Consider the following 20527-nt stretch of genomic DNA (forward strand, 5'->3'; position numbering starts at 1 on the left):
ATTGGTTTCTTGAAGGTAGCTTTCATCTCCTCGTGTCTTTCAGGATGGCGAAAAGAAAATTGTAGGAAAAAAAGAGAGAGACAATGTACATCAGCCACCGTTATGATTATTCCACGCTTACAGAAATTGTAGCTTTGCTGCTAGGGTATCTGAACATTGTCTTGTCTACGCCTGTAGACCATCTAAGAGTGTAGGGAACACACCTTGTCAAGCAGCTGAGGGTCGCGTTGCACTTGAGCAGAATTTTCCAGAACGAAGCTGTTTTGTTCTTCTACAACTTTCTGGCTCTTTTCAGTTATTTGTAATGAAATGCTTACATAGCCAGAAGGTTCAGGAGACTATCAGACCCGACCCACACAGATCAGGGTGCAAGCAGCCGTGTCCTTATCCATCCCACCCCCACGCCAGTGGCTTTTTATATACGCTGCTCGCCTGAGATTTCTGGATTATATTTCAGGGAGGCGAAATGCTACACCCTGGAGCTTTCGTGCTGGTTTCTCAGGACCAGTCCAAACCCACAGCTGTTTGGGGCTGGGGCTCCGCCGAGGCCCCGGGGCAGCTCGCGTGGGGAGGGAGTTCAGGGGAAACCCTCCTATTCCTTTAGAGATTCTGCCAGTCTCGTTACACAGAGGTAACCAAGCGCAGGGAGAAAGAGCTGGAGAGTGCTAGAATTTGAGTCTTGAGGGCTGGGCTGGGCTCCCAAGCTGCTCTGTTGAACTCTGAAAGGAATTCTGAGCCCTGGGCAAGGCAGAGGCCAGCCTGGCGGAAAGACGGCGGCCTGGGCGCCCACGCGCGGCCTCTGGCTCCGACTGGCTGTGGGAGGCACAGCGGCTTCAGACCACCTGTGTTTCCTCCTCTGCAGAGGGGGCAGGCATTTGTGAGGTCCTTCTCAGCTCCCGAAAGGAGTGCCTGTGGGACAGAGCGCTCTCAGAGCCACATCTGCTCACTTCCGACGGACGGCCGGGGCCCTGTGGTCAGCTGTCAAAGTGGGGAGACCGCGTGGTGCCTGGGAACGTGGGGGAGAGGCATGGAAGTGTGGCTAAAGGCCCCTCCCCCCACCCAAGTGACGTGCCTCAGTCGGGGAAATAGCCCTAACCAGATTTCCCATGACTTAGGCAACATTTTTTTAAAAAAGCCATCCTTACACCCACAAAGTGCTCGATTGTCCAAACCCCAGTGTGGCCCACTTCCCAAAGCTGTCCGGTCAGAGACCTTGGTGTTAATTCCTCAGCCAACGAAAAAAAGCCTGTGTGAGTCGTGTTAATTGTCAGCGTTTTCCTGAGCGGGGGCTGCCTCCTCCAAGTATTATGGGCTGTTCTTCAGTACCTGCCCTACCTATCTTCACAATCTAGCCGCAAACAGCTTCGGTTGACCACACCGCTTCCCTATTGAAAGTTAATACTGTTTGACTCACTCGGGGCTACCAACTCACAGCCAAAGAAAACAAGGCAGAGAATAACCGGCTTGTATGGCATTTGGAAAGCTCTCCAAAGCCCTGCTTTCAAAGTCCCGTACAGTAGCGTTACTATATCTCTCACTGCAGCTGCAAAGAAAATGAAGGAAGCAGAAGTGGTTAAAAAAGTTTTTCTTTTCTTTTTTTTTTTTAAAGGAGGTTGGGGTGGGAGAAGGGAGTGGGGCCGGGAGAAGGCGGAGTTCCCTGGGCCTGCTCCACTTTGCTCTGACACCCCGCGGTACTCCCACAGAACAGGATCGAGTTGAAAGAGAGTGCGCTGTTTGTTGAAAAGGCAACTCTCTCTGGCCCGTGTAACAGAGCGAGGGAGGAGCGGGGAGGCTGAGCCCACGCGGCCCAAGGGGAGGGCTCAGGAGGACGTGGATGGGAGAAGGTGGTGGCTTTGGCTAGGGAGGCAGCAACGCCTTCTTTTCCTTTTTTCTGTGGCTGAAGTGGCCTGGCCTGTCCACCCCGGGGCTATCTCTGCCCAAGACCTGGTCATCAGGCTGAATGGGGGCACTGGTGTCTTGGAACACAGAGGACGATCCCTCCCAGTGTCACCCGGCAGAAGGTGGCAGCAGCCTTTCCATCCCCATGCAGGGACTCTGGGAGTCCAGGCAAGTAGCCACTTGCCGGCTAGAGGCTGCTCGCGGCTCCTGCTCATGACGGGGTAGAAGTCAGCCTGGTGCCTGGGTGAGGTTGTCATCCCCAGAACACCCCGGTGGCTTGTTCTCCACAGGGAAAGGTGGGGCTGAGAGTCAGTGAAAAACCGTGCCTGGTTCCTGCTGGCTTCCTTACCAGAAAATGCTCAGAGGCTCGCGGCTGACCTGCCTGCTCGGCTCCAGCGTCTCCCAGGGTTTTGTGACAACCCCCCTCTTCCGGGAGACCTGGAACTTCAGTTGGCCCTGATGACAGCAGGTGGGGCTGAGCCTCGGAGGCTGCCCTCAGAGGCTGGGAGAGGCCCTGGGACCCAGCAGGCACAGCGTTTAGAAATGGGAGGGAATATTCTTGGCCCTTTCAGAAGTACAGGGGAGTGTGGGTGCGGGGCATGCTGCTGGGCCAGCAATGCAGGATGAGTACAGCCAGGGAGAGGGGTCCTTTGTTCACTCAGTCAGCATTGGCCTGGGCATTGCCCAGCCTCGCAAGGGCCCTCAGTTCACCTGGGTCCTGTCCAAGCTCGCTCAGTGTCTCTGCTGAGTACTCCCACTGCCTGCTGGTGGAGGTACCTGGCCTCTGGGGAGGTTTCTGCTTCCCACCCACCCCCCGCCCCCTAGCCTGGCCTGTCCACCGTGGGGCTTGCCTTGCTCCAGACGTGTATGTCAAAGCTGTTCAGAGGCCACAGGTGCAGTTCAGGGGTTGATGTTCACCTCTCTGCCCCACCCCCACCTGCCACCTGCCTCCACTCTGGGGCAGGAGCTCTGCCAGTGAGCAAATCCAGTCACTGTGTCCTGAGGGGGACCCTGTGATGCTTCCTGTGTGTGTGTGTGTGTGTGTGTGGGAGTGTATGTATGTGTGTCTCTGTGTGTGTGCATGTGTGTGATTTGTATAAGTGTGTACAGTGTATGTATGTGCTAGGTTTTCCTCTTTGTGTATATGTCCATGTGTGCTTGTGTGTACTGTGTGGTACGCTGTGTATGTATTTGGTATACATGCGTGTGGCATGCATGTGTGTGATATGTGGCTGTGTGTATGTATATGCTGTGACTGTGCATATGATATGCATACTGCGTGTGCAGTGTGTATATGTATATGATGTGTGTACATGGTATGTGAGCAGTGTGTGTATATGTGTTGTGTGGTGTTTGAATGTATATGATATGTATGGTGTGTGTGTGATGTGTCTAAGTATAGAGTATATGTGTGTATAGAGTATGTATGATGTATGGTGTTTGTGGTGTGTTTAGCTATATAATATGTATAGTATGTCTGTGATGTGTGCATATACATATATATAGTGTAAGTGTGTAGGCATGTGTGATGTGTGTATGTATACAGTGTGTGTGCTATGTGCTATGTATTTGGTGTGTGTGTGTATGTGTGGTCCATGCGTGCTAAGTGTAGTGTATATGTATATGGTGTGTGTGGTGCATGTGTGCCATGTGTGTATGTATGTGGCATGTGACACACATGTGCTATGAATATATGTATACAGCATGTGTGTGCATGTGGTACCTGTGTGGTGTATGTGATGTGTATATGTATAGTTTGTGTGTGTGTGTGTGTGTGTGTGAAGGTGCTTCTTACAAGGAAAGAGAAGCCGCTGCTGCTCTCTGCTTACACTGGGCTGCTGCGCTTAGCTCAGCACAAGGATCTTTTTAGATTCTTTCATAGTTTTTAGCGTGGGGAAAGGAAAAAGGAGATGAGTTTTGCCGACTGATCGAACATCTAATGAGACAACTCTGTGATGCTCCGTGTGCTCATTTATGACATCTTTCACCACCAGACAGTTTTTCTAGTTGAAAACGTTAATCCCAGCATTCCCAAATGAATGCTACGTCACTGACATCTCACGGAGGTAAGGCTGGGTGGCAGCAGTTGTGAGGGATCTGAGCTGTCAGTTGGTTGTTCGTCAGCATTTAGTGAGTCTCGTACATGCTGGGGTTCTTACAGGGCACTAGGGTCAGAGACAGCGGCCCTGTCGTGGAACCTTCCAGTACAATGGGCACAGACAAATCGCCAGGGTATGAGGGAGTGATCCAGAGAAAACCACAGCCAAAGGGCTGGGGCTTAGCCGGACGCAGGAGGGTAGCAGAGTTTGTGGCTTCGGATGTTCAGGAATTCTTCAAGGAGAAGACACCTGAGCAGATGCTTCAGGATGGGAGAGACAGGTCCGCAGGACCCGGAGAAGAATGTTCTGGGCAGAGGAAACAATAAATGCACAGCCCTGAGGCAGTGCTGCAGGAGCCAGGGAGAGGTGGCCATGGAGCTGGAGCAGCAGAGAAAGTTCCCACGTCTGCCTTGTGGTTTCAAAGCTGTTCGTCTTGGAAAGCAGGCTAAGCAGAATGCCCCCCTAACCTCCCAGACGTGCGAGTTGTACTTGAGAATCAGGTTCCCCTTATATGGACGGGGCTAGTACAGTCCACCGTGCATGGGGGGACTCAGTGGACACGCACTTGCCCGTTGCCACCTGCATGAGAACACAGCTCTTCTCAGACAAAGGCATGGGCGTCGCTGTCGGCATCTCTAGGATGCTCTGAGTAAGTAGAAAATGCCTGCGTGACCCAAGAAGGGCTGGCACCCTTACAGGGTTGTCTCGTGGGCTTGATGTGGCTTATCCACCTCTAGGGTGACCTTAGCATCCCACCTGCTCCGGGCTCAGCCTTGGAAATGGAAAGAGAGAAAAGCAAGACAGACTCGGTGCAGTCTTGCAAGAAGAGAGGTGGGGTCTGCCGTCTAGGGGTGTTAATCCCCAACTGTTCAAAAGTGTGCCGGCGAAAACAGCAGGAGGCAGAGCATGAATTCTTAGGATGCTTTGTGCCAAGGTGCCAACCACCAGCACACAGAAAGGTGGGGCCAGCCAGGTGCAATCAGATTAGAAGACAGACCTGCTGGATGTTTGGATTCGGGACTGGCTCCCAAGGGCCAGGTACCTGCCTGAAAAAAAGACAGAAGGAAATCTTGGGAAGTCGTAATGTCACATGCAGTTGTTTAAGTAAAGCCTTGCTTAGAGTCGTCCAACCAGAACTGGCTGAGTAGATAATCGTAGCAGATATAATTGCAATGGATGCTTTTAGAGCCCCTTGGAGTAATCCATTTTAGTCCTTTAATTCCGGCTTCCAGATAAGGAGGCTGAGTGATGAAGAGACTTGCTCTTGTCCACAGCAAAGTTTGATAGAAAAGCAGATTTAGAACAGAAGATTCTTAATTCCCAGACTAGCAGTCACGTTCCTCTGGTGCCATGTTGTTTCGCTACAGAGACTTAGGGCAACTGCGTGAATGCCCTCCTCCTGTGGGCACTGAGGTCTTACTGGCTCCGTCTCTAGTGGGGAATGACAGGTCTCATGTAGCTTTCCTGCCATTCCCCAAGGTCCCCTTCCGTTACACGAAGAGTGGACGTTACCTCCTACTGGAGAATCAGGTTCGCCTTATTGATCAGTCTGATAATGGTGACAGTCACTCCACTAGGACCAGCTCATTGGTGCTGATCATCACTATCATAAGGACAGAGTTTGGGCACTTCCACCTGCTCTGTAGGATAAACAAGTTTAAAAAATAAGGAAAAAGACCACCAAATAGTTACTGCCAAAACAGGCCGCCGCTCAGTTCTGTGGACACCCCATCTAAACAGAATTTAGGTATACGGTTGGCATGGACATTTAGTCTAAACACAGTTTGGTATACAGTTGGCCGTTTGTGGCTTCCAAATTGATGGGTTCAACCAACTGCATATCCAGAATATTTGGAGGGGAGGAAATTGTAGTGGTGGTGTAGACTTCTTGTTCTTATTCTTGTTCTCTAAACAGTACAACTGTTTCCATAGCCCTCCCATGGTATTAGATGTTCTAAGAAATCTAGAAATGATTTAAAGTATAAGCAGGATGTGTGTGGGTATTATGAGGGTACTTCAAGAAGTTGGCGGGCAAATGGACTTAAAATAAGTTTATTTTGGGGGAAAACATTTTGAAATTCATGCATATGAGGGATCTTCAAAAAAGTTCTTGGAAAATGTGTACTGTGAAAAAAAAAACTTCATGGATTTCAATATGTTGGCACCTATTAAACTAATCTTCTAATTTCATTTTCCATGAACGTTTTGAAGAAGCCCTATATGCGAAAATGACGTCCTTTTATAGTAGGAACTTGAGTATCTGCGGACTTTGGTATCCGTGGGGGTCTTAGAACCCACCCCTGGCAGTTCCTGAGGGCCACCCTCTGTCCCTGCACACACAAATCAGAAGTGACTAGGAAAAGGGAAGTACTGGGGCACAGCAGAAGCTCGTGTGCCCGTTGGAGGGGCCTCTCTCTCTTGCACACACTCCCAGCATGCCCCTGCACCAGCAGGAGCAGAGGCACCTGGCACCTGCCCAGAAACCCAAGTGCCTGGGCCTCTACCCTGCTGGGCTGGCTAACTCCAGGGCGTGCTCAAGCTCCCAGCTGTGGCTTACAGTATGGCTCCTGCTCTAGGAGACTCCAAGGAGGACCCCGGAACACGAGTGGGACTGTAAAGGCAGAGCATTCAGAAGTCAAAGTGCTCCAGTGCCCCTGTGGTAGAAACCCGTGTAGAATGTGTGCCTTTCCTGTGTTCACGCTGGGTTCCCAACAACTTGTATTTCCAGGTGACCTGAGAGTGCTGTGTGTGCAGTAGGGGGTGTTGAAGGGGCAGATGTGTTTTCAAATGGCTGTGTGACATTGGATAAATGACACAACCCCTCTGAACCTACTTCCCACACCCCAAGTTTAAAACCAAGGCTGATTCTCTGACCTTTCTTCAGTTCTGAAGTACTCTAGCCTCATGCTGTTCTCTTAGCTTTATATATGAGATGAAATTGAGAAGTGAGGCTACCAATATTTATATAATATTGGATAATATCCAAACATACACATGTAATATGTGTTATAATATATAATATACTGCATATACATGTGTTTTATATTATGCAGTATAAATGACATGTCAGTGATATATGTATAATATTGGATAATATCTAAACATGTATATATACTATGTTTTATAATATACTGCACACATATATTTTTATAGTATATTATATACATGATATCTAAGCGACACATAATATTGGGCATTATTTCTCAACGTTAAATCAGCTGACAGATGGTTAGATTTGCAGTTAGCAAGGTGTATTTCTTTCCCCTGCAAGTAACTTCAAGTTTTGATCATGTTCATGTTCAGTGTGATCACTTCAAAGCCTCACTGACCCCAGAATCAACAAGTTAGTCTGCTGTATTAGGAGCGAGAGGTGTCCTCTACACACATTAACTTCTTCTCCTTGGCCATAATCTTAGAAAATCATAGAAAATCTTTTATATATTTGTGTATTCTTATGGCAAGATCCCTGTAGTGAGATTGGGTGGCAATACCTTTGGAAACACAGCTATCCTTTTCAAGGTGAGCACATGAGGTCCATGCATTCTTTTAGAAGAACCACAGTTTCAAGCACATACAGACAGAGATGTGTATCTTTTTGGTGTTATCATTTAGTGCACGTTTTTCTCAACTCATCACACCAGTGCTTTGAGTTTGTGTCTTCCTAATTTTTCTGCTGATAATAGATCAGGACAACTTGTCAACCCATATCAGCAATGTGGACAAACACGTTGGTGACTGCCTGACAATTCCTTATTCTCTGTAGCCAAAGTCTTCTAAGAAAAGGCGGCAACATAGCCTTATCTATTTTCCTTTACAGAAAAATCATACATTTCAGTTACTTACAGCTACAGATCACAGTGGTGCCTTGAAAAAGGAATCTCATTTATCAATGCGCTATGCATGCCTGCTCAGTATAGTTTTTTTTTTTTTTTGAAATGTTTCTTTCTAATTATTTGAAAGGTAGGACAACAGAGAGAGAAGGAGAGAGAGAGAAAGATCTTCCATCTGCTGATTCATTCCAAAAATAGTTGCAATAGCCAGATCGGAGCCAAGCCAAAGCCAAGGAGCCAGAAACTCCATCCAGGTCTCCCACATAAGTGGCAGGGGCTCAAGTACTTGGGCCGTCTTCTACTGCATCCCCAGGTACCTTTGCAGGAAGCTGGATCCGAAGCAGCAAAGCCAGGACTTGAACCAGCACGCTGATGTGGGATGCCAGCATAAAAAGCAGTGGCTCAACCCACTGCCACATTGCCAGCCTCTGATCAGTATAATTTTTATAAGAGAAATCTGAAAGCTGTCCTCATTATCCATCACAAAATATTGTAAGGTTTTTCTTTATTTTTTATGCCTTTGCATATGTTATAAAATTCCAGTCAAGTACTTTTTCTCAAAAATGTGAAAAATGGTAATGGAAGAATTTAGGTTAGTTTTCAGATCTGCTCAGGATTCAGTAAAATGTCCCAGTCTGAAATCTTAAGGTGGTGTCTATTTTTAGCACCACTAAAACCGAAAACATTCGCAACTGATTTCTAACAGACTTAAAATGCCAGACTTCCAACAGGCTACGTGGTCATTCTACCAGAAAGTGGAGTCGGGGGTTGAATTTCCTGTGGCCCTCTGAAATCCAGTACTCAGTAAGAAAGAAGCAAAGTGAATTTGATAGTGAGCAATTTCCATATTCCTCTATTTAAAATTCAGGGGGCAAATCGACATTTTAATTGCACGCAGATACAGGAAACTGGAGACATAAAGCATTCATTTTCTGCAGCTTGAAAGTTTATATCGGAAGCTCCTATATTTCATGCAAAATATTGCTCTTTGGCATGAAGTCTGATGGTTTTAGAAAAGAAGAATTAGGTGTTTCTTGGATCTAGCTTACAAATGCATCTGAACCACACCTTGAAGATAATAATGAGCTTCATTTCCCCCTGTGCCCTGGTGTTACGACCCCCCTCCCATCACTCTGGTGAGGATGGGGTCAAGTTCCCACCAAGGACAATATAATAACACTCCTATTTACTCCCAGGCCCGCACGTGGTAGGGGTGTGGAATGAACTCTTCCCCAATCCTCCAGCATTAAACTCAGCCCCGACAGTCTCAGGGCTTAGGGAATAGCTCAGAGTGAAGACTTGTTTTCTGTGCGAGTTATGCCTGAACATTCCTGCTAAAGCAGGCAGTCATCAGTTAATCTCTGTAAATGACTGTGCTTTGGCAGGTGTTAGCTGGTACAGAAACTGCTCACATGTTAAAATTATTTTTTAAGCACAGTGTAATGGGGATAGGGGAACTAACAACAACAACAAAAAAATTCAGATTGTGTCTGGCCACAGGAATGGCATACCTGAAATGACTTATGCCAGCTTGGTATCGCCGTGGTGTGTGTCCCCAAATCTGGTGGCCAAGGCAGACACAACTGACAGTTTTCTAGAACATTCTATTTTGGTCAATCACAGTGTAACTCAGTGTCTGTATTCAAAAGCTGGCCCAAGGTTCCACTATGGCCAATGCCACATTCTAAGAATGATCTTGATCACTCTTTCCCCTGGTTCACAAGCTGCGCTTCACCCAGCACTCTTCAAAAATGCTGTGGCTGTCTGAGGGATTCGAACTTTTGAAGTGAACACAGCACTGCTGGAATCCTTTTGCCTACAGGCATTCTTTCTGAGGTGGCAGAACTCTCCGGAATTGTGTTTTCTGCCATTTTCTTTTTTCAGTCCTAGTGACAAGCACCTAGGCTGTGGTAGGCACTTCAAAGGCTGAACTGTTGTGTTTTGAACTGTTTTCGAGTTGGAATTGTCTTTATATCAGAAAAGTGCAGATTTTTCAGTTTGATTATCAACAAGCTGAGACTCTTGCCACAAAGATAAGAGGAGGGGAGAGTCCAGGAAGGCTCCCTCCAGGGACACAGAGTTACACTGTGATTGACCAAAATAGAATGTTCTAGAAAAAAATATTTTTTTCCACTTCTGAGGGGATGGGAAGATGGGAGCTGCTTAGGGATCTGGACCCTTTTATCCACAAAGCTGCCAGTAAGAGGCCTGTCCTACGTGGGCTGAGCTTGCGTGACTCAGAGTGTTTGCATTCGAGTTGAGTGTTGTGAGCTGGAGAGCTGAATCAGAGACCAGATTTGCCTTGGTGACGCGTGAAAAGTGGGAGCGTTGCGTTTGAACTGCACAAATATTATGCTTAAATGTTTTTCCTCATTTTGGAGCCAAACAGGTCTTGTTAATGATAAAATCACTGCAATATAGTGGGCCCTTTTTCTGGTCTGGAATTTGAGACGGTGTGAGCTGTGCCAAGAGGCCCTGTAGCAGGAAGAAAGGACAGGCCATGGAGATTTGGAGCTGTAATACAAGTCAGACCATTCAATTTTATAATGGTGGCATAGGGAGCCGGGTGACGCTGTCCTGCTCCGGGCCCCACGCTGACCCTGGGCCGAGGGAGAGCATCAGGGGTCCTCTTTCTAATTTGGGGTTGTACTGGGGCATGTGAAAGGGCAGTTGGTAGAGGCCACAGGACAGCCACTTCTCCTGGCTTGTGTTGAGGCCATTTGGCCATTGAGGGTTTGTGAAATCGGTCAAGGACTCTTGGACAGCCCTTGAAGGTGAGGAAGGAGCGGGAGGCCATCTTGCAAAGAGGAGTGACGCACACAGTCCCGCTGTGCCCACAGCCCCCCGTGGGAGGTTTAAAGATATTTTAATGGGAGACTAAGGGAGAAAACTGAATCTGTCTCATAAGAGTGGCCTCTGTTTGCTGCTGCCTGGTGACAGGGATGCTGATGAGGACCTGGGAGAGGACAACTGCCCTACACAGGGACACTGAGGGACCCAGTTCCCACCTTGGGTTCCAGAGCCCAATGGGGAAGCTCACTGAATTGCTGGCATCCCCTCAGGCTTCCAAGGGGCCTGGCCTCCTGGTAATGTTGGACCAGACCCAGGCTACACCTTCCTGCCTCCTCCGTCTCCGGGGTGTCCCTGAGGACTGGGTTTCAGGGAAGAGGGTGCACTCCTGGGCAGCCTGCATGGAGTGGGAGTGGGGCCATGCATGGAGCAGGAAACCTGGCCTCCTGGGAGGCTGGAGGTTGCCATCCTGCCCAGCTTCCTGTAGGAAGGGGTGTGTTGCTAAGCTCCAGGGCCCACCTCACTGCCTCTCAGAACTGTGGGTGGTTAGGTTTGCAGTAAGGAGCAGCCGTCCCCATGCCACTCTCCTGGTTGCCCTAGCACAGCCCACAGCATGTGGCCAAGTGCCAACAACTAAAGCCCCTTCTTTCCCTCCCACCATCACCACCGCCACCAAGCCCCAGACCCTCTGGAGGTATCTTCCGGGGGTCGGTGTGGGTGCCATGTTCCCACCCACTGGTTGCTCTGATGAATGGGGCCCCAGTCCGCTGTGGGGACAATAGGTCCTAAATGCCCATCAGTAGCCAGCCCGGTGGGCAGATCTCTTGCAAGTCTACATTGGGGGTGAGGGGAGAGGGAGGGGAAAGAGAAGCAAACCCCCTATTTGAGCAAATCTGCAATACATTGTCTGATCTCTTCCCTCCCTCCTTCCCTGCCTCCTCTCCCTCCCGCCCCTCCCCACCCGCCCCCACACCAGGACATCGTCAGAAACTAGATGATCAGACCAAGCCCGGGAGCTTGTCCTTTTCCGAGCGCCTCAGTGAACTGGAGCAGCTGCGGCGCACAGCCATGAGGGTCAGCCCACACCACCCAGCCCCCACGCCCAACCCTCGGGCCTCCTTGAACCACTCCACTGCCTTTAACCCTCAGCCTCAGGGTCAGATGCAGGGTAAGTACCTGGGGACGGAGCCCCCTTCCCGCCTCGCCCCGTCCGGGGACCACCACCATGCCCAGACCCATCACACCAGCCGTGGTTTTTCCCAGATACCCAAAGGCAATGTCCCGAAGCAGCAGCATCCCCCCAGAGAGCTTGTTAGAAATGCAGAGTTGCAGGTTCCGCGTGCCTGCTGAGCCAGCTCTGCATGATACCAAGATCGCTGGGTGGAGAAGCTGTCTGGGACACAGGGGAGCCATGGCTGTGGATGCCCAGGGCTGGATGGGTAATGCACATGGCCCCAGATATCTGTGGGGGTTGAGCTCTGGGAATTCCCCTATACATACCAAAATCTGCATTGAGGATGCTCAAGTCCCTGTATAAAGTGGCATGATGCTTCTTCTTCTCTCTCTCTCTCTCTTTTTTTTTATAAACCATGCGCATCCTCCCGTGTGTTGTAAGTCTTCTCTAGTTGACTTATCATATGTACCACAGTGTAAATGCATGTAAATAGTTGTTATACTCTATTGTTTAGGCAATAATGGCAAGAAAACAAGTTTATAAATATTCAATTTAGCTGCAGTTATTTTCCCCCCAAATATTGCCTGTCTGTGGTTGGTTGAATCTAGGGATGTAGAATCCATGGGTATAGAGGACCAGCTGTATGTACACATCTTGAATTTTGTTAAAAGTTCATCTGGACTTTGTTCTTTTCTTATCCATGAAGCTGAAGCACAGGCACACACACACACATCAAGTAAGATGTTTCAAGGTTTTGTCTTCAGATTATCTGTGAGGTTTATATCTAATACATATTTGTTCAAGAATATTAAGAAATAGTAGGAACATGGGGATGCCATAACACCCAGGATATTATTTGAAAATCAATAAAGAGTGCAGGCCCCCTCACCCCCACTGGGCTAGCTGGCAATTGTGAAAACTCTGTAAAATGCAAAAATTGCATTAAACCCGCTGTGCCAAATTAGATAATACACAAAGTCCATTTACATTGTAGAACTCCTGACATCAGCGACTGTTTGCCCTGTGATACCATTTCAATTATCCAAAATGCAGTCATTTTCTGGGTGCCCTTCAGCGCGCAGCTGTACAGGGTATGGTCAGGGGAAGGCCCTTTCTCAGAGTAGCAGGCTGGTTCAGCAACAAGAGATAAACAACACATCTGGAGAAAAGGGCAGGGGGCCAGCCACGGAGGCGGTGTCTCCTTGCCCCCTGGGGACCACGGAGAAGAGCCTCCCCAGGCCTTCTCTGGAAGTGGGTGGGACACGTCAGGGTGTCAGGGCTGATGGCTCTCATGTGGGGCTCTTGCCAGCCATGGCTACCGTCTGCCACAGAGCCTGAGACCTAGCCCAAGCCCCCTTTCTGGGGGAGGTGCTCTGATTTGAGTGGAAAATCCCCAGAGCAGTCTTCCCATAGGATACTTGTGCTGTGCGCACAGCTGTCGAGGGGCCCACGGGGCAGCCCCTTTTACAAACAGAAACCTCACGCTTGATGCTCCAGGGATGCCTCTCTTCTGCGGTCCCAGGGCTATACAGGGAGAAGTCCCACACAGTCCTTGGTTACTTGGTGTTTAATGATCGTGAATAAGCATTACAACAGGCACCTTGGTTTCTAAGAATTCCAAAATGCACGTGTGCGTGGTAAGTTAGATCAAATGATAGGTTCAGTGGAAGAGACAGACTTGTGGTGAGATGGCAAGAAGTGGGGCAGGTGCTAAGGACACAGTGATACTGATGGCTGCTGGGCCCTACCTCCCGCCTAGAGATGGCTCGAGGCCACCCACTTGGGTCATCTTAAGAATTTGACTCCTGATTTACCAAAAGTGATGGACTTGGGATGCAAGCCTCTTTCTGCATTTTCCTGCGGTGACAATCTCAAAGGGATTCCTTCGTCTCGTGCTTAGGGTCATTTACATTCTCTTGTGTCATCCATAGGACTCCAGGTAGAAAACCAAAGGGGAGACGTCTGCTTTCTCATTCTCTGACTGCTTGGCTGATCACTTATACTCCGTGGTTGGGAAAGGGCTGTAGCCTTTTGTACTGTGAGTAGAACAGAAACATTAAGCATTTTTAAAGATGGTAGAAAATTCCACCACAGGAGGGCAGGGTGGAAGGGTCCCCCTTGAATCTACCCTTGTTGGAGTGAACCTAATCCGATCGCCCTCTTTGTCAGTATGCCTCTCCCATCCCACCACCCCCAGAAATCAAGGGAGGTGGCCTGGTGCCTTCTTGCTCTCAGGGTCAGCAGCTCTGGGCAGGCACAGCATTGGGAGGACTTCCTGCTGTGTGCTTTAACACCAGCCATCACCCATTTCGTTCCTTTGACAGATTTTTTAGCTGTGCAACCTTCTAAGCCATCGTAAGCTACTTTTCGAGTGCCCACGGGGCTGGCTCTCCACTCCTAAGCGAGTGTTAACTACACTGCTGATACGCTTTCTTGCCAAAATAGGAATTTGCGATCCCACGCCTCGCTTGCACCATGGCAGGAACAACTTTTAAAAAAACAAGCGCCCGAGATATTTTCCTGTAGAACGACTTTTCCTCTTTCTTTCTTTCCTTTTGTTTTCTTTCCTTTCTTCCTCGTGTAAGAAAATGCTGCTTTGCACTGGCCATGTTCTGAGTCGGCCCTGGGGCTCTTTTGCTTGAAATTAGAAAGTTAACAGGGATAATAGGAAAGTCTCTTTCAGCCAAGCCCTTCATTTTGTTCTTGACATGTAGGAAGATGGTTATTTTCCAGGCTGAGCCCCAGAGCTTCTATATTATATGTAAGAGGATACATTAAGGACCACAGCGTGTGTTTATGACTCCCTTTGAAATCGCAGTTGCAGTATTAAGAAAAATATCTCAAAAGTGGTCAGAGCGGTTCTGCATCGGGCCCTACAGACCTGGGAATTTTTTTTTTTTTTCAGCTTTACAAAAGCGTGAGTAACTGGAGCCTGGCAGAGATGGCCTAGGTTTGTGGAGAGGCTGGGGGCAAGACTAGCTCGGGCGTCAGGGGAGTGATACCTGCTCCTCCTACTCCGGCGGCAGGAAGTCATGGCCAGAGACCCGCTCCTCTGTTTGTCTAGAATCAGATGTGCTTTAGAACCATTCGAGTTCGACGTCTGGAACAAGGTGCAGAGAGAAAGGAGAGCTGGTTGCCATGCCACCAAACCACTGTTTATTTGTTGAGGTTTTCATTATAAAGGAGCTCAGGTTAATTTCAGCCTACTATTCGACCAGGTCTTAAAACGGAGTAGAAAGCCATTTTGTCATGGTTACACATGTATGCAAGTCAAAATGGCATCACCGACTTCTAACAGTCGACTCTTAGCATTCTTTTGTATCCCTCTTAAAAGATGGGGTGGGACAGAGTCTCGGTATATGTGATACTGATGGCTGTTGGATCATACCTCCCACTTCTCCATCAGGCCACACAGGTGATTAGTTTCAAGAATTTGACTCTGGGTTTACCAAGTATGATGAACCCCATGTAAGGTGATTTCTGGAGAGATGGAGTGATCTGTGTTGGCGCAGAGTATAATCAAACCCAGATAAATTAAGCAGCCGGTTTTGTTCTCGTGTGGGTTGCCATAAACATCAAGGCACAAGGTTGAACTCGTCCATTGGACTGGTGGTTATGTATCTTGTCAAGGGGTCAGTCCTTTTGTGAACATTATCATTCTGTTCTCACCATACAGTGACATGGTTTACAGACAGAGAAACCAAGCCCCAGAGGTTAAAAGTTATGCAAGTTCGTAAGTGATGAACTTGGACTCAAACCCAGATCTTTGTTGCTGCAAAGCCTGTGTACAGGAGACTGGAGGTGGCAGGTTCTCCTGGACTTGTACTCTTGGGCTGAGGATGGCTGAGCTATGAGGCCATGTGGAGAAGAGTCCCAGTCACCAAGGGAGAGCTGGGGAGAAGTCCTGGGCTAGTCATTGCTCATTTAGGAGCCCCTGTTGAATGTGTTCTGCCCTGATTAGGTGTTGCTAAACGTTTTAACTCTGGGGCTGGGCTCCAGGATGGGCACCTTAATAAAATGCCTCCCTTTGGCCCATGGACATTTGTTTCTAAAGATGGAGAGGACGGAAAACTTAACACAGAGTAGTGAATCTACCTCTAAGAGGGATGTGGCAAGGCGAGGACTTCCCACCACTCTTCCTGTACTTTATTGGAGCTGCTGCCTTCCTACCCCTAAGTCTCTCTTGTGGCATCCACTGGAACCATAGCCCTGGTAATATCGAAACCCTGGCAACATCTGGTCAGCTTTTAGGGGTATGGGAGCCTTGTTTGGATGGCTAAGAGGAGGCCCTGATCTCTCAAGTCACCTCCTGATTTTTAGGATTCTGAATAGCTTTTGTTTTGACAGTTATTTTCCCCAAATGGTAACGTCACTTTGGAAGGACTGTGTTCTGGTGATGCGTCCCATGAAACTGAGTAAACTTGGCTTCTCGGTTGTGTGGTGTTGCTTGTGTCTGTGACCTTCTTCTCTCTTTCTCTCTGAGTGAGCGAAGGAAGAAAACCTTCCTACTCCCTTGCAGGAGAATAATCCCCTTTCCAGCCTCGGGGGTAAAATATCCCATTGATGGTATTGCTCTTCTTTGCTCTCCCCCCGGCTCCTGTTCTAGCAGTTCCTGCATTTTATTTATTTATTTTTAAAGATTTATTTTATTTATTTGAAAAGCAGAATTATGGGGTGTAGGTGGAGACAAAAAGAAACAGACAGAGAGAGAGAGGGAAATCTTTCATCTACTGGTTCACTCCCCAAACGGTCACAATGACCTAGGCTGGGTCAGGCTAAAGCCAGGAGCCTATAACTCCTTTGGGATCTCCCACTTAAGTGGCAGGGGCCCAAGCACTTGGGCAACCTTCTTTTTTTTTTTTTTTTTTTTTTTTTTTTTTTTTTTTTTTGTGAGAGAGAGAGACAGAGAGAAAGGTCTTCCTTTGCCGTTGGTTCACCCCACAATGGCCGCTAAGGCCGGCGCATCTCGCTGATCCGAAGCCAGGATCCAGGTGCTTCTCCTGGTCTCCCATGGGGTGCAGGGCCCAAAGACTTGGGCCATCCTCCACTGCCTTCCCGGGCCATAGCAGAGAGCTGGCCTGGAAGAGGGGCAACCAGGATAGAATCCGGCATTGGGCAACCTTCTGATGCTTTCCCAGGTGCACCAGCAAGGAACTGGATCAAAAGTAGAAAAGCCAAGAGTGAAACCAGCACTTAAGCCGGATGCAGAAGTAGGCAGTGGCTTAAACTACTGCACCACAACACCATTTCTTGTTCTAGAATTTTAAAACCAAAGTGGGGTTTGGAACTCTTTTTTTTTTTTTTTTTTTACCTTGGACGTGAAGACTCCAAACATCAGACATGCTCAATATGTCAATCTATAAACAGCCAATTAATGGTTGCACAAAGTAAAATATCCAGAGGGCTGGAAGTCAACTTACAAGACTTGATGCGGTCTCGGAGAGTGATTGTATTTCACAATAATTCTTATCTGGGTGTGGTAGGGTTTAAGAGGCTCTCAGCATTGGAATCGCTGATGGGAAACAAGCCTTAGTCCCATGAATACGTAAAAATGAAAGGCGGAAGGAAGGAGAAAGAGAGAAAATGAAACTAAGGGCTGATTGTGGGTGGGTGAAGAGCCACGTGCTTGGTGCTGGGGTCCCTCTCCTTCTCGTAGACAGACAGACAGACAGCGTGCAGATCAACGGAATCAGGAGCACTCGCAAAGCAGGAGCGAAGTCAGTTACTGTGTGTTCTTGGCTGGTGCAGCATCAACAGCAACTGTGCATTTGAGGAAAGGTTAGAGATCTCAGAGTAAAGAATTGCACGGTAGACGTTCAGAACAGGAGTAAGGAGAAGAAAGCAAAAGCAGTGTGTGTGTGTGTGCGTGTGTGTGTGTGCGTGTGTGTGTGTGTGTTTCCTTCAAGTCAACAAGCCCTAAGGCCCTTCTACCCTAGGCTACCTGTGTGTTTTGTCTCTTGAGTCGGATGTGGCTGCCAGGCTGCTGTCCTTGCTTTTTGGTCACTCTCCGAGTACCTTTACGGTGCGTAGGGTGGGAACAGGATTTATGTTATGGATAGGCTAATCACCAAAGCAGTCCAGGTTGACCATGAGAAATCTGAAATGCTCCAGAAAGCAAAACGATCAAGCACTGATGTGACACAAAGTGGAAAATTCCACACCACCCAACTTCGTTTCATGCACAAGATTATTTTTAAAATACTGTATTAAGGCCATGTGTACACAGTGTATTAGAAACACAGAAGAATCTTGTGTCTAGACTTGGGTTGCATCCCCATGACATGCCATTACATGCAGATTTCCCAAAATCGGGAAGAGTCCAACGTCCAAAACATTTCTGGTCCCAGACATTTCAGATAAGGGCGTTGACCTGTACTCTCTTAAACAACACCATTTAAACGCCCGTGATGTATTTACAAGCCCCTGACAGCTAAGTACTTAATCAACGGCCCTTTAAAGGAGCCGCCAAGGTGGTGGGCTGTCGGCACCCTCGTAACCAGAACGCACACTGTGGCGAGGCTTCCTTTTCAGACCAAATGTTTTCACGGATGCCAATCAAAGCGATCAGACCATGGTTTCCAGGTGCATCCTTTCTAACCAAGAGAGAAAAAGGGTTCACCCCAGGGCTTGATCTCAATGATAAAGTCTCCCTTCCATAGATTGTATACATTCCAAAAATTTCCATCTTGTTTGTGAATTGATAGGCCAAGATGTACACGCATAAGAAGGTTTTTGTTCAGAAGAGCAATAGTTTTTTAAGAAAGCTGTAGCAGAAGTCCTTGTTTGATACTGATGGCCAGAGAGCAGAAGAGGTAAGCTGGGAACTGAAGGAGTAAGAAGGAGAGCAGAGCACAGTACCCAAGAGCAAGGGCTCGGCAGGCAGAACACTTGGGTCTGAGCCTCCGCCACACGTATACCATAGGACTGATGGGTTGTTGAACCTGCCCTGGTCATCCAGTCCGCAAAATAAGAGTAGTAATTTTACTTGCAGATCCTAGGATATTGTGGAACATAGAGCAGTGGCTATTAGAGCCAGCCCAATCACTTCTGGCTGTTAGGATCCACATCAACAATGCTAAGTGTGTCAGTTTCCCATGCTCGCTGTAAAAAACTACTACCGCGGCTCACTGGGCTAATCCTCCGCCTGCGGCGCTGGCACACCAGGTTCTAGTCCCGGTCGGGGTGTTGGATTCTGTCCCGGTTGCCCCTCTTCCAGGCCAGCTCTCTGCTGTGGCCCAGGAGTGCAGTGGAGGATGGCCCAAGTGCTTGGGCCTGCACCCCATAGGAGACCAGGAGAAGCACCTGGCTCCTGGCTTCAGATCAGCGCGGTGTGCTGGCCGCAGCGGCCATTGTGGGGTGAACCAACGGCAAAAGGAAGACCTTTCTCTCTGTCTCTCTCTCTCACTGTCCACTCTGCCTGTCAAAAAAAAAAAAAAAACCAGACGTGTATGTGCTCATGCTTCTGGAGGCCAAGAGATTGCAGTGATGCGGCTGCAAGCCAAGGAATGCCCGGAGCTGCTAAAGGTAGCAAGGCGAGGAAGGCAGAAATCGAGGGGTTGGCAGAGCAGTATGGGACCTTAAGGAGGTTAATGGAAAAACAAATGGAATGAAAAGTTGAGTTCACTTTGGTGCAAAAAAATTTTGAAATCCATGCACAGTTTTTCCGCCGCAGACATTTTCCATGAACTTTTCCAAGACCCCTCCTGTGCATGGATTTCAAGAACTTTTTGCACCAAGACAAACATATCTTTTAATTTCATTCCCCATGAACATTTGAAGCACCTCTCTGCTCCCTTAGAAAGCTCTAGAGGAGGATGCTTCCTGGCCTCTTCCGACCTTTGGTGGCTCCAACATTCCTTGGCTTTTGGCTCTGTCACTGCAGTCTCTTCTTCCCCCTTTACAAACTCTTCTTGTCTGTATTATCCCCTCTACTCCATCTCTTATAAAACCACAAGGTCATTGGCTTTGGGTCCCAACCAAATCATCCATGCTGATCTCAAGATCATTCTCTTAATTAATATCTGCCAAGACCCTTTTTCCAAATAAGGCCACATTCACCGTTCCAGGGGTTAGGACATGGACTTCTATTTTCTGGAGCCAACTAAATCAAGTTACAAAGGGTAGGGGCCAGAGGCATCAGGTGAGGTCAGAGATAGCTTCCCCAGAGCAGATATGGTGGTCAGGTCAATGTGAAGTCAGTGCCTCCAGCCTGCACGCTCTAGTCACGTCTCTGGCTACTGTCAGCTCAGCCACTGGGTGCTGGCACTCAGCATCATGGTACTTGGATTTTTCTGGATAAGCTCAGGTATTTCTTAATATTTTCTAGGGTGCCTCTTTAGATGGAACCAAAGGCCCTGACCTCTGTGGCTGGGAAAGGAGACTCTTCCCTGTGTCCAGGAAAAGGGGACAGAAGCCCGGGTGCCTCTGTCCCTAACCCCCAGAACCTCATGATAGCAGAGGTGGTACTGAGCAGGGCAGCCAGCAGATGACAGGAAGCGCCAGCCAGTGGGGATGGACTCCAGGACGTGGCCCCACGCACAGAGCTGGGCACATCGCTGTTGTTTGAAGCAAGCAGCCTTTGTCAAGGGAGGCTTTGTTGCAAGGCACTCATGAGCAGACACACACATCCAAAGGATGGCGCTGCCCTTTGCGTATCTCATTCTCCCAAACTGATAGACCACTGGAAGATAGCCTTTCACATGTGGATGTTTAAAAAGGAAACCTTGCCTGTAGTC

General features: G+C 48.5%; 1 protein-coding gene across 2 annotated transcripts in view; it reads left to right on the forward strand.

The window, feature by feature from the left end:
• Positions 1-20527, forward strand: part of RUNX1 (RUNX family transcription factor 1) — a 250134-nt gene that overhangs the window by 192816 nt on the left and 36791 nt on the right. The window contains exon 6 of one of the 2 annotated variants that reach the window (XM_062205548.1): positions 11595-11786. The exons of the other annotated variant lie outside the window; for it this stretch is intronic. Coding sequence (XP_062061532.1) covers positions 11595-11786 — 192 coding nt within the window. The remainder of the gene's footprint in view (positions 1-11594; positions 11787-20527) is intronic. 2 annotated transcript variants of the gene reach the window in all.

The sequence above is a fragment of the Lepus europaeus genome, chromosome 2 (genome assembly GCF_033115175.1).
Source record: "Lepus europaeus isolate LE1 chromosome 2, mLepTim1.pri, whole genome shotgun sequence".
Classification (NCBI taxonomy): Eukaryota; Metazoa; Chordata; class Mammalia; order Lagomorpha; family Leporidae; genus Lepus; species Lepus europaeus.